Source organism: Callorhinus ursinus, unplaced genomic scaffold (genome assembly GCF_003265705.2).
Source record: "Callorhinus ursinus isolate GAN/ISIS: 27379988/994484 unplaced genomic scaffold, GSC_fseal_2.0 scaffold81, whole genome shotgun sequence".
NCBI lineage: Eukaryota > Metazoa > Chordata > Mammalia > Carnivora > Otariidae > Callorhinus > Callorhinus ursinus.
In genome coordinates, this window is record NW_027397143.1 from 3,006,251 (window position 1) to 3,021,630 (window position 15,380).

The 15,380-nt window shown below is 43.8% G+C and overlaps 1 protein-coding gene across 6 annotated transcripts in view; it reads right to left on the minus strand.

Moving 5' to 3' along the window:
• Window positions 1–15,380, minus strand: part of MAPK9 (mitogen-activated protein kinase 9) — a 49,359-nt gene that overhangs the window by 24,519 nt on the left and 9,460 nt on the right. For 4 of the 6 annotated variants that reach the window (XM_025862634.2, XM_025862631.2, XM_025862635.2 and 1 more), the window contains exon 2: window positions 9,856–10,026. In XM_025862634.2, coding sequence (XP_025718419.1) covers window positions 9,856–9,977 — 122 coding nt within the window. In that variant the 5' untranslated portion in view covers window positions 9,978–10,026. Of the gene's footprint in view, window positions 1–9,202; window positions 9,439–9,855; window positions 10,027–15,380 lie in introns of those variants that run through there. The other 2 variants (XM_025862637.2, XM_025862638.2) reach the window with 2 other exon arrangements.

Genomic DNA, 15,380 nt, shown 5'->3' on the forward strand with positions numbered 1-15,380 from the left:
CTCATGAGAAACGGATACAACAAATACAAGCTCTGATTGTGTTTTTTCCCAGACAAAAGAATCTAAAAAAGAAAACAGAAGGCTAAGATCTCAGCTCATGGTAAATCCCCGACACAAAACCCCTAATGTAAGCAATGGCTATATATAAAATTTGACTAGAAATAACTCCTTGTACTATTATAGTAAGAAGAAAAATCTTGCAGAGGCTGCGTTTCTGCCATCTCAAGTTCCCAACTGAAATTCACTGTTCCTTTTTTCCTCCAGAAAACAGACAGGACAAACTGAGTCGACTGATTGTGCATTTCTTACAAACCAGTACTAATGGTACTGTTGGGGCTATTATTGCCCTTTGGTTCCTCACCAGAGGTTAAAAGCTGCTAAGGACCACCTGAGAACCGAAGCACCATCTAAAATATTGTTTCTATGTATTTATTCTATTCTGTTTGTAACACTGTTTCCACTCATTCACATCTATTATTTTTCTTTCCTTTTTTTTGCCAACAAGCCTCACCTAATTCAATCTGTTTTAGATTGAAGGCTAGAAACCCCATGTTATTTTGTAATTACTTCTTCAGGTCACATTACGTGTACATGTATACACATATGTAAATCCACATGCCCATATGCAAATGTAACAGTCACATGAATTATAAAATGTTAAAGATAAATCTATTTGTGTAACGAATAATATACACACATGTATTTGTACCTACATTTATTTCTCAGTCTTAAGAATTTGAAGACAGACACACCTTTTTTGATCTCAAAAGTTTTTGTCCAAACTGAGCCAAATGGACTTAATTCTGAGCCTCTGAGCAGGCACACACTTCCACTCCTAGTTCCAACCCTTGGAGCAACCACCTTCAATTATTTCTGGTTTTAATTCTTGTGGTCCCTTCTCAACTCCAAAGAATATACCTCTATCACTATTTCCTCATGTCTCAACTTCAGAAATTGCCTATCTACTCCCCCAAAACTGAAGACTTAGTCACTTTGTTGAAACCCCCAACTCCTCCCAGTTTTTTTTTTCCTCCCAGTTTTTTGCTCTCGTGTTATTTTAAACCTTTCCCTTGGTTATCTTAGTAACTTTAAACAATGTGCCTAAACTTCTTGTTCCATCAACTTTCCAGGGAACCTCCGGACTCCCAGCATGTAAGACAAGACCATCACATTCCATCTCTTTGGCCTCCAGCGCTCTACTCATTTTCCCTTCCTCCAAACTCTGTCTCAATGGGCAACCTAGAGGACATATCTATGCGGCCGCTACAGCTAAGTCTTCCATGTTTCTTCTTTCGGACGTGTCTAAACGTTGAAAACCAAGACACAGAGAGTGCGTGTGTGCATACAGGTCAGTGTTCGTAATCGCAGAGCCGGGATGACATTTCATTTTCTAAGGATCAGTGACCCTTGTAGCTGCTCACAAGAGAATAAGATTGTTTCCAGCATCGAAGTCAGATGGATTTTCTTTTCTTATATTCCATCAATTGCTCAAACATCGTGTCCTTTTAAAGCTGTTTGACGCTTAGACCGTGACTTTTCTAGCTTTTCCACCGTAAGTTTCTAATAAGCATTTTTCTTCTGAAGAGAAGAAAAATACCCCTTTCTGCAGCCTCTCCCCAACACTTCCTACATTCTTGCTCCCATTATTGTCTGGAGTCTATTCCATTCTTTTTGACGGTATTTTTTTCTTGGAGTTCCTTTCAAGGCCTGCTGCACAGCTACCACCCTGGGATTTCTCTTCACTGGCCTCCATGCTTTTGGTCGTACATGTTCTTGAATTCTCTTTCTTGGTGGAGTACATCCTCAAGGAATTTCCTCAGAAAAAGTGCATGGAAGATAAATGATCTCATTCTGCCCTTGGCCTCGATTGATAGTTTGTCTTCTGACTTCAAATTCAATTTTCTCAGAACTCCATGGATTTCCAACATGGAGTATTGGTGAGAAGGCAATGCCTATCTGATATTCATTCCCTGACTTCCCTTCCTGTTCCTCAGCTCAATGATTAATCACAAAGAGCCATGTTTTGTCAGCATCCCCCCAGGCCCCCCAACATCTCCTACTAATCACTATCCCTCCTGTCCTCCAAAGATGATAACTACTTCTCTTATGATAATCACTTCCTTGCTTTTGCCAGCAAAACATGAATTTTCAAGCTCCCTCCCCACAGCCCCCATAGTTTATTTTTGCCTGGTTTTTGAAATCAGCTGTGTCTGACTTCTTTTGCTCAACATCACATTTATGAGACTCATCTGTCATTGTGTGTAGCTATGATTCATTCTGTGTCATTGCTATAATATTCCTTTGCATGACTATATGACATAATGTTGATAGACACTTTGGCTGTTTTCAGTTTGCAATTGATTACAAAAAAACATAGTCATAAATGTTCTCACACAGGGCTTGGAGTCCCCTCTGCATGCATTTCTGATGAGCAGATAGCTAAGTGTGGGACTGCACATATTTTAGCAGATAATGCCAAACTACTGTCAAAGTGGTTTGTTCTACCAATTTCTAGGCATTTGATTTTTATGTATACTGACCCTGTGCCCTACATGAGGGTAAAGCATACTCATTAACAAACAGGAGCTGAGGGGCTAATCTAATCACAAAAGCCCTTCAGAAGCTGAGTTTGTTCCGGCTGGTGGGAAGGGGAGAAAGTCCGAGAGATTTTTATCCTGAGAAGGATTAGACATGCCACTGCTGCCTTTAAGATGGAGGCGGACATGTGAGAAGGAATGTGGGAGCCTCACGGAGCTCAGTGGCCCTTGGCTGACAGAAAGCAAGGGATGAGGACCGCAGACCTCCAGCTGCAAGGAATTGGGTCTTGCGACTGCTTGGAAGCATGTTCTTTCCCAGAGCCTCCATATAAGAACACAGCCCAGCCAACATCTTGATTTCAGCTTTGTGAGCTGCTGAGCAAGAACCCGGGCAAGGCTGTGCAGATTTTTGACCTACAGAACTATGAAATTATAAATGGGTGTTTTGTTTTGTTTTTTTAAAACACCAAGTTTGTGGTAATTTGTTATGTAGCAGTAGAAAATTAATACATCCTCTCTCCTGTATTTTTCTACACGTCTGTCTCTTCCGGCTTCATCCTGAATTTTTTTCCTGACCCATCTTTCAGATCGCTAAATCTCTCTTCAGTTACATCTAATATGCCGTCAAACCCACCCATCCTGGATATAACATCAGAGCTATTTAGAAGTCTGGATCCAAGAATGCCAATTTCCCCTGTGCATCTGTTTCTTTTCTATTTGTGTTGGGTTGTGTGCATGTTGTCTTATCTCCTCTGTGACTAGTTATTTGTGATTACGCATGGGACCCCACACTTGCAAGACTCCTTGCTATCTGGAAATAATTTGATATCCAGTATGATGCTGTCTTCCTCTAGGGAGAATTTAAATTCACTTCTGCTGGATACCTGGTGTGTGTGTGGGGGGAGGCACTAGCAATCTGGGTTCAATTCAGTTCAAGTTCAGCAACTTGAGATGATCTGAGGCTGAGTGGCAGTGCCTTCAAGGATCTGTTTCTTTCTGGTTCATTCTCACCTCTTGGATGCAGTCCTTTACTGGCCCCAGCTCAAAGCTAAGGACATTCACCAGGCCACCCACAGGGCCCTGTCTGCTAGTCCCCCAAGGCAATCCAAAGTATTACTCAATCCCTCAGCTGCCCACTCTAGAACTGTCAAATGTCCTCCGAGGAAAGAGCCCCAAATCCTGGGCTCCCCCCTCCAGGCTTCTGCTCCTCCCTGGATCCTGGCCCTAGTAATTCTTCACTCAGCTACTTGCGCTCTAGGTGCAAATGCTGGGCACATGGGTGAGGGCGGGAATGCTAGGAGCCAACTGGCACAATTGTTTCATAATTAACACCCCTATTCCTAGCCTCTCGTGTCATCTTCATTTTCTGTATTTCTATCTCCATACCCACAGCCTCTTTGGGGTTTTACTATAGATAGGTTCTCTTCCTTGTTGCAAATGTCTCGTCTACTTATTCTCATCTTCTCTGCTCTGTTTATCTGCATCAAGTTTCCAATTACTTTTTACATTAGAGAAACTTGTTAAAAGCTCTCCTGCACTGACTACAGCCCTCCTGTTCTCTGTTAGGTATCTGATCCATCACCTTAATCCAGAAGCTCTAAACCATTCATTTTAGAGGTGAAACTGTTAAGACCCCCAAAGACACAAGGATTTGCCCAAGGTCACGGAGAACTCCTGCGATGTGGATCACAGCCGGCCTTAGAACTCAGTACCCCCGAATCACAGCCTTCCTGCACTTTATGCTACAGACCTCCTTCATCACAGAAATGTTGTTATACACATCATACGTTTACTTACTTAGACCACTAGAGAGAAAATAAACTGGTGTAAGAGCAGGCCGACATTAGCGGGTGCACGGAACTAGAGAGAGAAAAAGAAGTAAGAGCTAGACGAACCACTCCATGCTCAGGTTGTTAACGGTCACTTCTAGGGACTGCCAGATCCAATATTAAACACTTTTTTTTTAAGTTAGACACTTCATACAACTATCCATAAAACAATTTTCAATACTTTGGCTGAACAACTTGAGATTTTAGAAGGAGAAAGAAAAATCTGAATAGATACGAAAGAAATGTACACACAATTCCCACTACAGCTTTGAAATCTTGCAATGACTTAGATTTTACGAAATACTTGTGAATAATCCAAAGTGAAAAACATTTTAAAACTTACTTCCTAATTTATTTTACTAATATTTTTAATGAACAGCAAAAACATAGAAACAAATCACAGTTGCAAAAACAATTAAAAATTAAAGAGCCAGAACAGTTTACTCTGACCCCAGCTCTTCCATTTAATCCCGTAAGCACCAGCACCTTGCTTGCCTGCACCCCAGGCACCAGGTCCCTTTATTAAGCTCTAGTTTAAACAGACAATGAACAAATTTTATAAACCATACACTATTGCTACTATGTTTTATTTCTCAAAATGTAAAAACATGCATGCCCCCTGTGTTAGTTTTCTATTGCTATTATAAGAAATTACCACAAATTTACTAGTTTAAAACATAGGTTTGCTACCTTACAGTTCTGGAATGAGAGAGAGAGAGAGAGAGAGAGAGAGAGAGAGAGAGAGTGTGTGTGTGTGTGCGTGCGCGCGCACGCACCTGCACCCACATGCACATCAATCAAGCATTTGGTTCAATCAGAGAGGAGGCTCTATTCTATTTTTTTAAAAGATTTTATTTATTTGAGAGAGAGTGAGTGAGAGAGAGAGAAACAAGTAGGGGGAGGGACAGAGGGAGAGACTCCCCGTTGAGCAGGGAGCCCGATGCGGGGCTTGATCCCAGGACCCCAAGATCATGACCTGAGCTGAAGGCAGACCCTTAACCGACTGAGCCACCCAGCCACCGCAGGAGGCTCTATTCTAAACACGAGCTGTGATTACCTGGGGACGTTTCATGGACGAGATCAGTCTTGAAAGATATAGTGTCTTGAAAGACTGGCGGGTTTCTGAGGACAATCCAACCAGGACATGCAGTGGGGACAAAAGTGATGGCCATGGGAAAGAACCTGCTATGTCTGCAGGGAAAGGAGCACTGGAAAGAACTGGTTATCTAGAAGTTAGGGCTTGACGGTGGGGATACTTGGGCCCTTCTGTCACTGATGGGAAGAAAGGGGTCTGTCTGGCATCATCAGTAGTTTCTTGCTCTATTCAAACAATGGAATGGAGTAAGACCCACTTTTCTTCTGAGGACCTTAAAGCAAAATGCCAATATCCAAGATGTTATGCAAAACAGAGCCAGGAAAAAGTCCCCAGAAGATGTGGGGGAAGTCTCATGGGAAAAGTACTCTCCTCTCAATTTAAGGATCACCACTGCTGTGGCTCAATGGGACCCCAAAGCCTCAAGCCCGGCAGGAAGGTGAGGAGCACCTGGCTGACAGCAAGTCGCACCAGCTCTGGGAGAGAGGAGCCATGGAGTAATCACAGAAACCAGGTCTCCAGCCATGTAGGCCCAACTCCCTGGATGGCGCTTCATCTAAATAAATAAGTAAATACCCACTTCATCTAAAGGCTGAAAAATGAAACATCCCAGAAGTCTAAGTATGATTTTCGTAATTGTACAAACATTTCTAAAAGAAAACATCAATAATCTGAGCCAAGTTAACTAATCCCATTTCCATGCCTCCAGTAAAGTTAACCCAGCTAACAGGCTTTGACTTGGTAATGATTAACTGGCTGGGTTACAAAGGTAAGAGAACAGTGACATCCAAGATGGTGAAATAAACTGTTGGCTGTGCATGGGCTCATTAAATTTTAATTAATTAATTAAACTTAATCAGTTCTAAGTAATGACTTCTTTCTTGAGCAGAAAAGAACAGAAACCCAGTCTTTGATCTTTCCCTAGAATCAAAGAGATGAGACTTAGAATGTTGTTAAAATTTTAGCCACCAGAGGCGCCTGGATGGCTGAGTTGGTTAAGCGACTGCCTTTGGCTCAGGTCTCAAGGTCCTGGGATCGAGCCCCGCATCTGGCTTCCTGCTCAGCCGGGAGTCTGCTTCTCCCTCTCCCCTTGCTGCTCCCCCTGCTTGTGCTCTCTCTCAAATAAATAAAATATTAAAAAAAAAAATTTTAGCCACGACATACTTCTTTCTTCCTACCTTTCTGCATGTGAGATAAAAGTTGTTCCTACAAATATCAATAAAATTGTCATAAAATCATGTAAAGGAAAATATTAGGAGTTAAGTGAAATTACTGTTAAGATTCTGTGAATACATAAATTAAGCTACTACAAGAAAATGACAATGTATTTTATATTTAATATAGCACGAAAATGTCATTAGGATACTCCAGTATCAGGAGTTAAATATCCATTACTAACGACAAAGATCCTTGGTTTAAAGCACTGTCCAGTTTTCTTTAAAAAAAAAAAAAACAAGTTTTTGAGGTGAGATTCACATACACATAAAATTAAGCATTTGAAAGTGAACAATTCAGTGGTGTTTGGTACATTCATAATGTCGTGCAGTCACCACCTCTGTATCTAGATCATTCCAAAAGATTTTCATCATCACAAAGGGAAACCCCAAACCCACTAAGCAGTTGCTCCCCACCCCCCTTGCCTCTGTTAACCACCAGTCTGCACCAATCTGCCTCTGCCTCTATGGATTTACCTACTTCGGATATTTCATGTAAACGTCTGGCTTCTCTCATGTAGCATGTTCTTAAGGATCGTCCATGTTGTCCCGTGTCCCAGAGCTCCATTCCTTTCTGTGAGTACCATCCCGTGTATGCATCCAGCACAACCTGTGCATCTATTCATCCACGGATGGACATGTGGGCTGTTTCTACCTTTTGGCTACTGCGAATACTGCTGCTACGAACATCTGTGTACAAGTCTCTGAACATCTGTCTTTACTTCTAGGAGTATTTCCTGGGTCACGTGGTAATTCTATGTGGAGGAACCGTCAAACTGTTTTCCACAAGTGGCCTCACCATCTTACATTTTCACCAGCAATGTATGAGGTTCAATTTCTTCACATCCTTGCCAACATTAGTTATCTCCTGTTGTGCTGACCATGGGCATCCCAGTGGGTATTAAGCGGTATCTCATTGTGGTTTTGACTTTCATTTCCCTAATGGCGAATGATAAGCACCCTTCCATGGGCTTATCACCTATTTACGTATCTTCTTTGGGGAAACGTCTGTTCAAGTCCTTTGCCTGTTTTCTAAAAAATTGGGTTGTCTTTTTTACAGTTGTAAGAGTTCTTTATACATTCTGGATACTAGACTCTTAGCGGATATATGATTTGCGAACATCTCCCCATTTTTTAGGTTTTTTTTTCACTCTCTTGACAGTGTCCTTTGATGCACCAAAGTTTTTAATTTTGATGGAGTCCAATTTTTAGTTTTGTTGCTCATGCTTTTGGTGTCCATTTCTAAGAATCCAAAGTCATGAAACTTCCCCGTTTTCTTCTAAGAGTTTTGTGCTTTTAGCTCTTATATTTGGGTCGATGACCCACTCTGAGGTAACTTTTTACATGATGTGAAGTAAGGGTCTAACGTCATCCTTCTGCATGTGGATAGCCAGCTGTTCTAGCACTACTTGTTGAAAACACTGTTCTTTCCCCATTGAATAACCTTGGCAGGCTTCTCCTAAATCAACGGCCCATAAATGTATGGGTTTATTTCTGGACTCTGAGTTTTTAAAAACTTTTTTAATTCCAAATTTTCCATCCTATAATTCTGTCACTGCTTTTCCCAGAGGAAGTCTAGCTTATAATGGCATACTAGGAACTTTTGCTTCAAAACTAAAAAGTTTTTAATGAAAAATACACATCCATAACGAATAATTTCATTATTAAACACCTCTTTAAAAAATAAAGATGAAAAGGAGCACATGCGACCTGGAAGTCAAAACCAATCTCTGTAGAAGAGTATTTTATCAGGTAGCATGTGATTTTACTGTTATTTACAATGAAGTCATTAATTTTAACTGCCTACCGTTTATAAAACCTTCCATTTTACAATGACTTAGGAACTTCCAGTCAGCCGCTCACTGCGGTTACTACATTAAATGTCCTTGATAACAGTCTTGCCAAATTACCTGTGTCAAATGACCACCCAATTCCCAATCAAAAGAATGTTTTATTGTCTGGAACTTTTTATACGTATCGAAGTGTCCTCATTCGGACCATCCAAATTTCTCTTGGTACCCTAGATTTAAGTACCGACACAGTGTGCTACCTGGAAATTGAGGTCACCATTATTTTAGACACACGCCTGCATTCCTTCCACACAGCCCCTTCTCCTGCATTAGTTTTTCTGCGAGGGTCTGAATTGCAATCTCCTCTTAGCTCCCAGCGCCTCCAACTGCCTAGGCTGAAGGAAACACCTGACTTCCCTGATCGCAGGTCTCTAAAACCGAGGACCCCTTCAAACCACCAGTGCAGAGGCTCTAAACTCACAATCTCTACTGAAAACATAAGCTCCCATCCCAGAAGAGTTGTCTCTTGCTTTTGAATCCCCTCTGCCTACGAGGGGTAAACACGGGGTATTTTGCTTTATCACAGTTCCTTCCAGAGGCAGAGACCATCTTGTTTTTATTGACCCAAGAAAGAAAAAAGGAAAAAGAAAAAATAAAAGTCTTGCCCTGGGAAACTGCGGGAGAAAAAGTCTGGGAAGTGCTGATAACTGTAGTCTAGAAAACACGTGAAAGACTTTACCTTTAGCTGGCCAGTGATGTCGCGGCAGCTGACTGTCTTACCATGCAAGAGACTAAGGTTCAGGGTCAGACCAACGGTTCTGACGGGCTGGACACATGGCTGAAGTCAGACACCAAGGAAGAGACGGCCAGCCCAACCCCTCACACAGCATCCCTTCCTGGTTAATCCATGGGGTGATAATGACACTGACTGGCCTCGTCCTGCCAACGAAGGGCAAGGCACTGCAGTGACGGCGCCTAGAAATGAATAGGAGTGATTGGGGGTAAAAGGGGGAGGGGGAAAGGTGGCCAGGATGAAGAAATGAATAAAACTCCAAATTTCTGTTACAACTCACTGTCACACCTATTACTCTAGTATCTAATGACAGGAGGGAATGGAAAATAAAAAAAAAAAAAGAAAAGAAAAAAGAAACGAAAAAAAAAGAAAAGCTGCTACCTATTTACATTTATGCAGCATTCTAAGAATTTAGGTTTGTATCCTACAACAGGACTACATATAACTAGAGCAAGAGGTTGACTCAATTTAGTTCAAAAACCTATTGCAAAGAAAAGAGTTTTCTTTTTTTTTTAATCATCAGTGTTTCTAAGTTCTGACAATTTAGTTTTTATTACGACAAAAACTCAATCCACGCTATTGAAACAGACTCTACTTACCAAACAATTCCTTGGGCTCCAGAGCCGATTGGCTTCAATTGCTGGTATCGTTTGAGGACCGTGAAGGTTGAGTCTGCCACCTGTACACTGTAAAACTGACTGTCACATTTACTGTCACTCATGATGTAGTATCATAGAATATTCCAGAGAGTTGGTACGGTTGTCGGGTTCCTTAAAAGAAAAACAGAATGAACATGCATTCTGAGATTACATGTGCGTGGCTCACTCAAGAGTGTTGCAAATTGACTGGTGTGTGAGACAAGGGGGCTGTAAGCTGATAAACTCGGTTGCACCAAGTTCTGAACTCCAGCAACATGCTAAAGAAAAAAAAAGGCAACAACATTTCACAGGTACTGACCCCACCATGGAAGGAAGGAACGCTGAGGCCCAGCATGACCACATTTTAAGGGAATGGACGAGAAATAACAGCCTTTCTTGTACTTGTGCAGTTTGCCAGCCAGGACTAGATTATGTCACTATGGGGCTCTCCTCAGCTGGCCTCCTGTCGGACAGGCGTATGCTGGGCTGTCTCAGGGATGAAGGCACTCGGGAGAGGTTTCAAAGGGATCCTGTCTATGATTCCTGCTAAAACTGCAAAAGGGCCAGTCTTCTTCTAAGTCCACAAGTTCAGGTGAAGCAGTGAAGCAGAAAGCAAGTCCTAGGCCAAAGTGACCGCAAACGGGGGAAGTTACAGAACGACAGGGTGCTGGGCCTGGTGACATAGGTGTGTGTATGTGTGTGTGTGCGCGCGCCCATGCGTGTCCTGGAGCTGGCCTGCGTTCCCCAAACCCCACATCCCTCTCAGGCTCAATACAGAGAACCGTGGTAACCTACAGTCAATGGCATGGATGCTCTGACATTTATTCATGATAAATTAGTTCAAACTGGCAGTCCCAAGCGGCCTTTTGGTGGTTTAGGCAGTAGGCTGAGATGCCCACCCTGCAGCAGCCTGTGTGATTTTATACAGAAAACGAGCAAACAGAAATCAGCAGGCAGCTACCCTGACTGGGTTCCCTGGCTCTTGGCTGAAGACATTTATTTAAAAGTCAGCAAGCTATTTATTTTGCTCTTTTTAAAAAAAATTAAACAGCTAACAATCAAATCCTAGAGGTAAACACTATACGGTTTAAAAACCGGGAATTTAAAATTTTATTGCCCAGCTCCCACAAATTCTTGTTTGTTCTACCATCTAATGTTTGATGGCAACCCGCTGAGTTTTCTGGAGTGATAATTTGTATTTCGGTAGAGTGATGCCTGGAATTTCCATTAAACATGGAGATAAGTTGATTAATAACAAGCCTAAACAAAGAATTTAAATCAAGTGAATAGTTTCTCCAACTGACCACTCCTTCACTCCTCCCTCCCAGTTTTTTTTTTTTTTTTTTTACACCACCACTCAGCAGGGCAGCGGCTGAGACCCATTGCACACTGGCCAGGCGGGGAGTACCTCCGGCCTGCCCTAGACGAACCGACCCACGGCTCATGACAACCCACAGCAGGACTACCAGCCCCTGGTACACTTCGAGCTATGGCCTGGCCATGCCATGCTGTGGTGAGGAAGGGGCCCTAAGGTCCAGGAGGGTGGGGACCGGTCTGTCTTGCTTCCTGTGGCATCTCACACTGCTGGGATGGGGCGACAGTAGAAGCATTCAAAAAGTTTATTGATAGATGAATAAATAGATAAAGATACTGCTCCGACAGTATCTGATGATTCCCTCATGACGCTGCTGCATTTTACTGACATCTGAAGGAATATCCATTTCTAAAGATTAATTTTTTTATAGTTTTTAGGAGGCTGAGACAATTCAACTCAACACCTGTGGGGTGCCTTCGTACAAGACAGTGTTAAGTAATATAGGTGATAGAGCAAGATCACCTTTTTTTTCTTTAAGATTTTATTTATTTTGAGAGGGAGAGAGAGAGAGCAAGTGTGGGGAGGGGGCAGAGGAAGAGAGACAATGTCAAGCGGATCCCCCACTGAGTGTGGAGCCCGATAGTCCTTTAGGTGAGGCCCGGACAGATGGCTGCCCAGCCCGAGATGACGTCGGACTGCGTTCCTGGCAGCCAGGTGGGGTCACACGACCAGCTTGTGACGGCTGAGCTGTGAGCAGAGCGATGGACGCTACTTCAACAGCAGTTTATTTTTCCTTCTTTCTTTCTCTCTTTTTTTTTAAAGAAAGCTGCTTGCTGTCCAAAGCGTCTTTCTCCCTCGCTGATGGCTGGGGGACAGCTGTTGTAGACCCAGCGATGGCAGTCACGTGAAGAGGGTAGAGCCGCCCACCAGCCGGACTCCTGAATGACCTTGCGCACCGAGCCGCCCCCCACCGCGGTCCACCTGCCCACACGGAGGCTGGCGCGAACTAACGTCCCCCTCGTTGAGCGACCCTGAACTCTCCCTGCTACAGTTGCTGGGACCTGTGTTGTGACTGCCACACTGTTAGGTTAGCTTTTGTGGATTTGGGGAGAACATCATGTCATTCGGTTCGAGAACTGATAGAGTTTCATCTCAAGATTTAAAATAATTTTTAAATTAAAGGACGTTGTGCTTTGTAGGCAAAAAGAAAGAAAAAAAAAAGAATTACCTAAGAGAGAAGCTGTCAAAGCCACCTTCTCTGTCAACGTTGGGCTTCGTGAGCGTTAGAAAGCACCTCCGGTCATTTAGCTATTAATGAAATCAACTCGGTTGAGATTGTGTTTCAACAAAATGGACGTGAGCTGGGTTTTAGAAGACAGTTTACAGGGCGCCTGGGTGGCTCAGATGGTTAAGCATCTGCCTTCAGCTCAGGTCATGATCCCGGAGTCCTGGGATCAAGTCCCGCATCGGGCTCCCTGCTCCTTGGGAGCCTCCTTCTCCCTCTGCTTCTCCCTCTCTCTGTCTCTCATTAATAAATAAATAAAATCTTAAAAAAAAAAAAAAGACAGTTTACAAACTGGAAAGTGCACGAGTTCTTCATACAACCACATTATCAACACACTGAAGGTGCACTCACTGCCTTCACTTCCCTCGCCAGTGGGTGCTGGTTCCTCCCCTGGGCTCCCCGCAGTGGGACCCAATCCCCGCCTGCGCTGCTTCTGCACGGTCACTCAGTTTCTGCAGGTCTGCCTGTGTCTCCGTCCCCCAGCCTGGGAACACATCAAAAGCAGGGAGGGTCTGTCTTCCCTCTCACACATCGAGAAACTTAAGGAAGTGTCCAATGTCTACAATGATCCACTGAAAAAGCTCCTTGGGGGACAAAGGGGACACACCCTGCTCCCTGGGTTCTTCAGACCTGCGTGCGCTGGGCGGCCACCTCAAGGGAAGGAGTTGGCCCAGCCTTGCTAAGGGCGTCTGGCTCACGTCCATGCCCTCCCCCCTTCACCGTGCTGCTTCAGTGAATCCTTGTTGAATGAAATGCTCTGACCTAAAATCCCTGTTTGTCTAAGACTGAAGACTCTTGTAGAATCCCCTCTAGGAATTCTGGAGTAAAATCGACCCACTCTACAGATAAACATTGGGTAGGAAGAACATTCCTATTTGTTTAGAGCCTAGAATAGGAAATGCTTAAAAAAAAAATTCTCTAACTCTAGTATTCTTCTAGATACAAGCAATTCAACTACTGTAAATATGATATTAGTGTCCGAGGCCTATGGGGACATCAGCTACCATTCGCTGAGACCTCCTGACATTTCATGAGGGCCTCCTGTGTACCAAGCACAAGGTAAAGGGTGTCAAGAGGGCACTAACCAGATAGTCCCTTCCCTCGAACGGCCAAGAGCATAATCATCACACCGCCTAGGAAGTGTCCTAGGGGTAGATGTGGGCCCAAGGGCAGGGGCCCAGCACAGTGGTGTGTTGCAGGGGAGCCAGTGAAGGAGGAGAAGGGCGTGTGCTAGTGAGACATGGATATAAAGGAAGGTTTCCAGGAGTCAAGACCTGAGTGCAAGTTTGTTCACAATATCAACCCAGGGGTGCGGGAACAGGCCTTCTCATTCATGCTGGCAAGCACTGTAAATTGGCAATACATTTTTGGGGAGGAGACTACGTAATATCTAATGAAAAATTTAAAGGTACGTGACTCCTAACCTGGCAACTACCATTCTATAAACATATCGGCCAAACATATATGTATAAATGCTCAAAGATATTTGTGCAAGAATGTTTGTGGCACTTGTGACTGGCAAAACAAAATGAGAAATAACCTAAAATGTACACTTGGAATGAGTGAATAAATGATGGCATAAAAGCACAATAAAGCCATTAAAAATAATGCAGGGACTTTGTGTACTGAAAAGGAACGATGTCTAAGATATATAAAGACAATAAAGCAAGTTGAAGAGAGCATGTAGTAAATGTCAGTCTATGGGAAGGGCCCCTCGCGCGCACACACACGATACGCTAGCAAGCGCAGAGACGTAGGGGGTATAAGACTTTCACTCTTCCCATTATAACTTTGTTAGTTTTTTTTACTCATGCACATATTCCACATTAAAAAAAAAAAACAGCCAAATTAAACCCTTGTAAATGAAAAGCTGAGACCTAACTGTAGGGAAGGTTTGGGGCAGCCAAGACTGGAGGCAGGAGGGTGGGCCAGGCTCTGAGCTGCAGGGTTATAAACGCCCCCTAACAGCCCGTCAGGGGAGCAGTACTGCCCCCACACTGCAGATGGGGACAAGAGCTAGAAGACAGTCAGGGAGCTGCCCAGATCCCCAGCTGGAGGGCGGCATGGCCCGGGTCTCAATTTAGGTGTGTCTGACGACACTATTCATATCCTCCCCAATACACCATTCTAACTAATATCTGTCACTGTATTTAGAAAGTGAAGTGATGTGGCCAAGGGCTGGTCAGGCCCAGGCCAGGAAAAAACACAGGCCTTTACATCTCGTCCTGCTGGCTTCACTCCACCAAGACACTTTCTTTGGATGATGATGATGAGTCAGTCGCCCACAGACTCAGGCCAACCTTCAACCACACGATGGTTCAGGATACCCAGGACATGCAAAATCTAAATTAACTGACTGCTGTGATTAAAAGCAAATTTTTACAGTCATCCTCTTGGTTTCAATACTTGCTACTGAAGTTTTCAATCAAATTGTTCTTTTTTCCTCCTTTAATTCTTATCAAAAACGGCATAGCACAACAACTCCACCTTCTTTGATACTCAGGAGCCTTACAGCCTCCCAGAGTCATCCTTCTGGACGTCAGTTCTCAAAATACACTACAAACCATGACAGAGGATGACCTCTCGTGTTGGGTGATCACAGCACCCACGGATGGATCCGGAGGAGGGGTCCATTGAGGACTCCTCCCCATAGGCCCCCTGCAGGTGCCCAGGCCTGTCCGTGCCCCCTCCCCGTGCTCTGGTTAAGGTGTTCTCAGTGCTCTCTCACCATGGCAACCGCCCAAGTGCCTTCCCCGCCTCCATTCCTGCTACCTCCAAACCACTGTACACACGCCATTTAGAAAGGGAGATCTGCCCGCATAAAAAACTACATGGGAGGCAGTTAAGCGTCTGCCTTCGGCTCAGGTCATGATGCCGGGGTCCTGG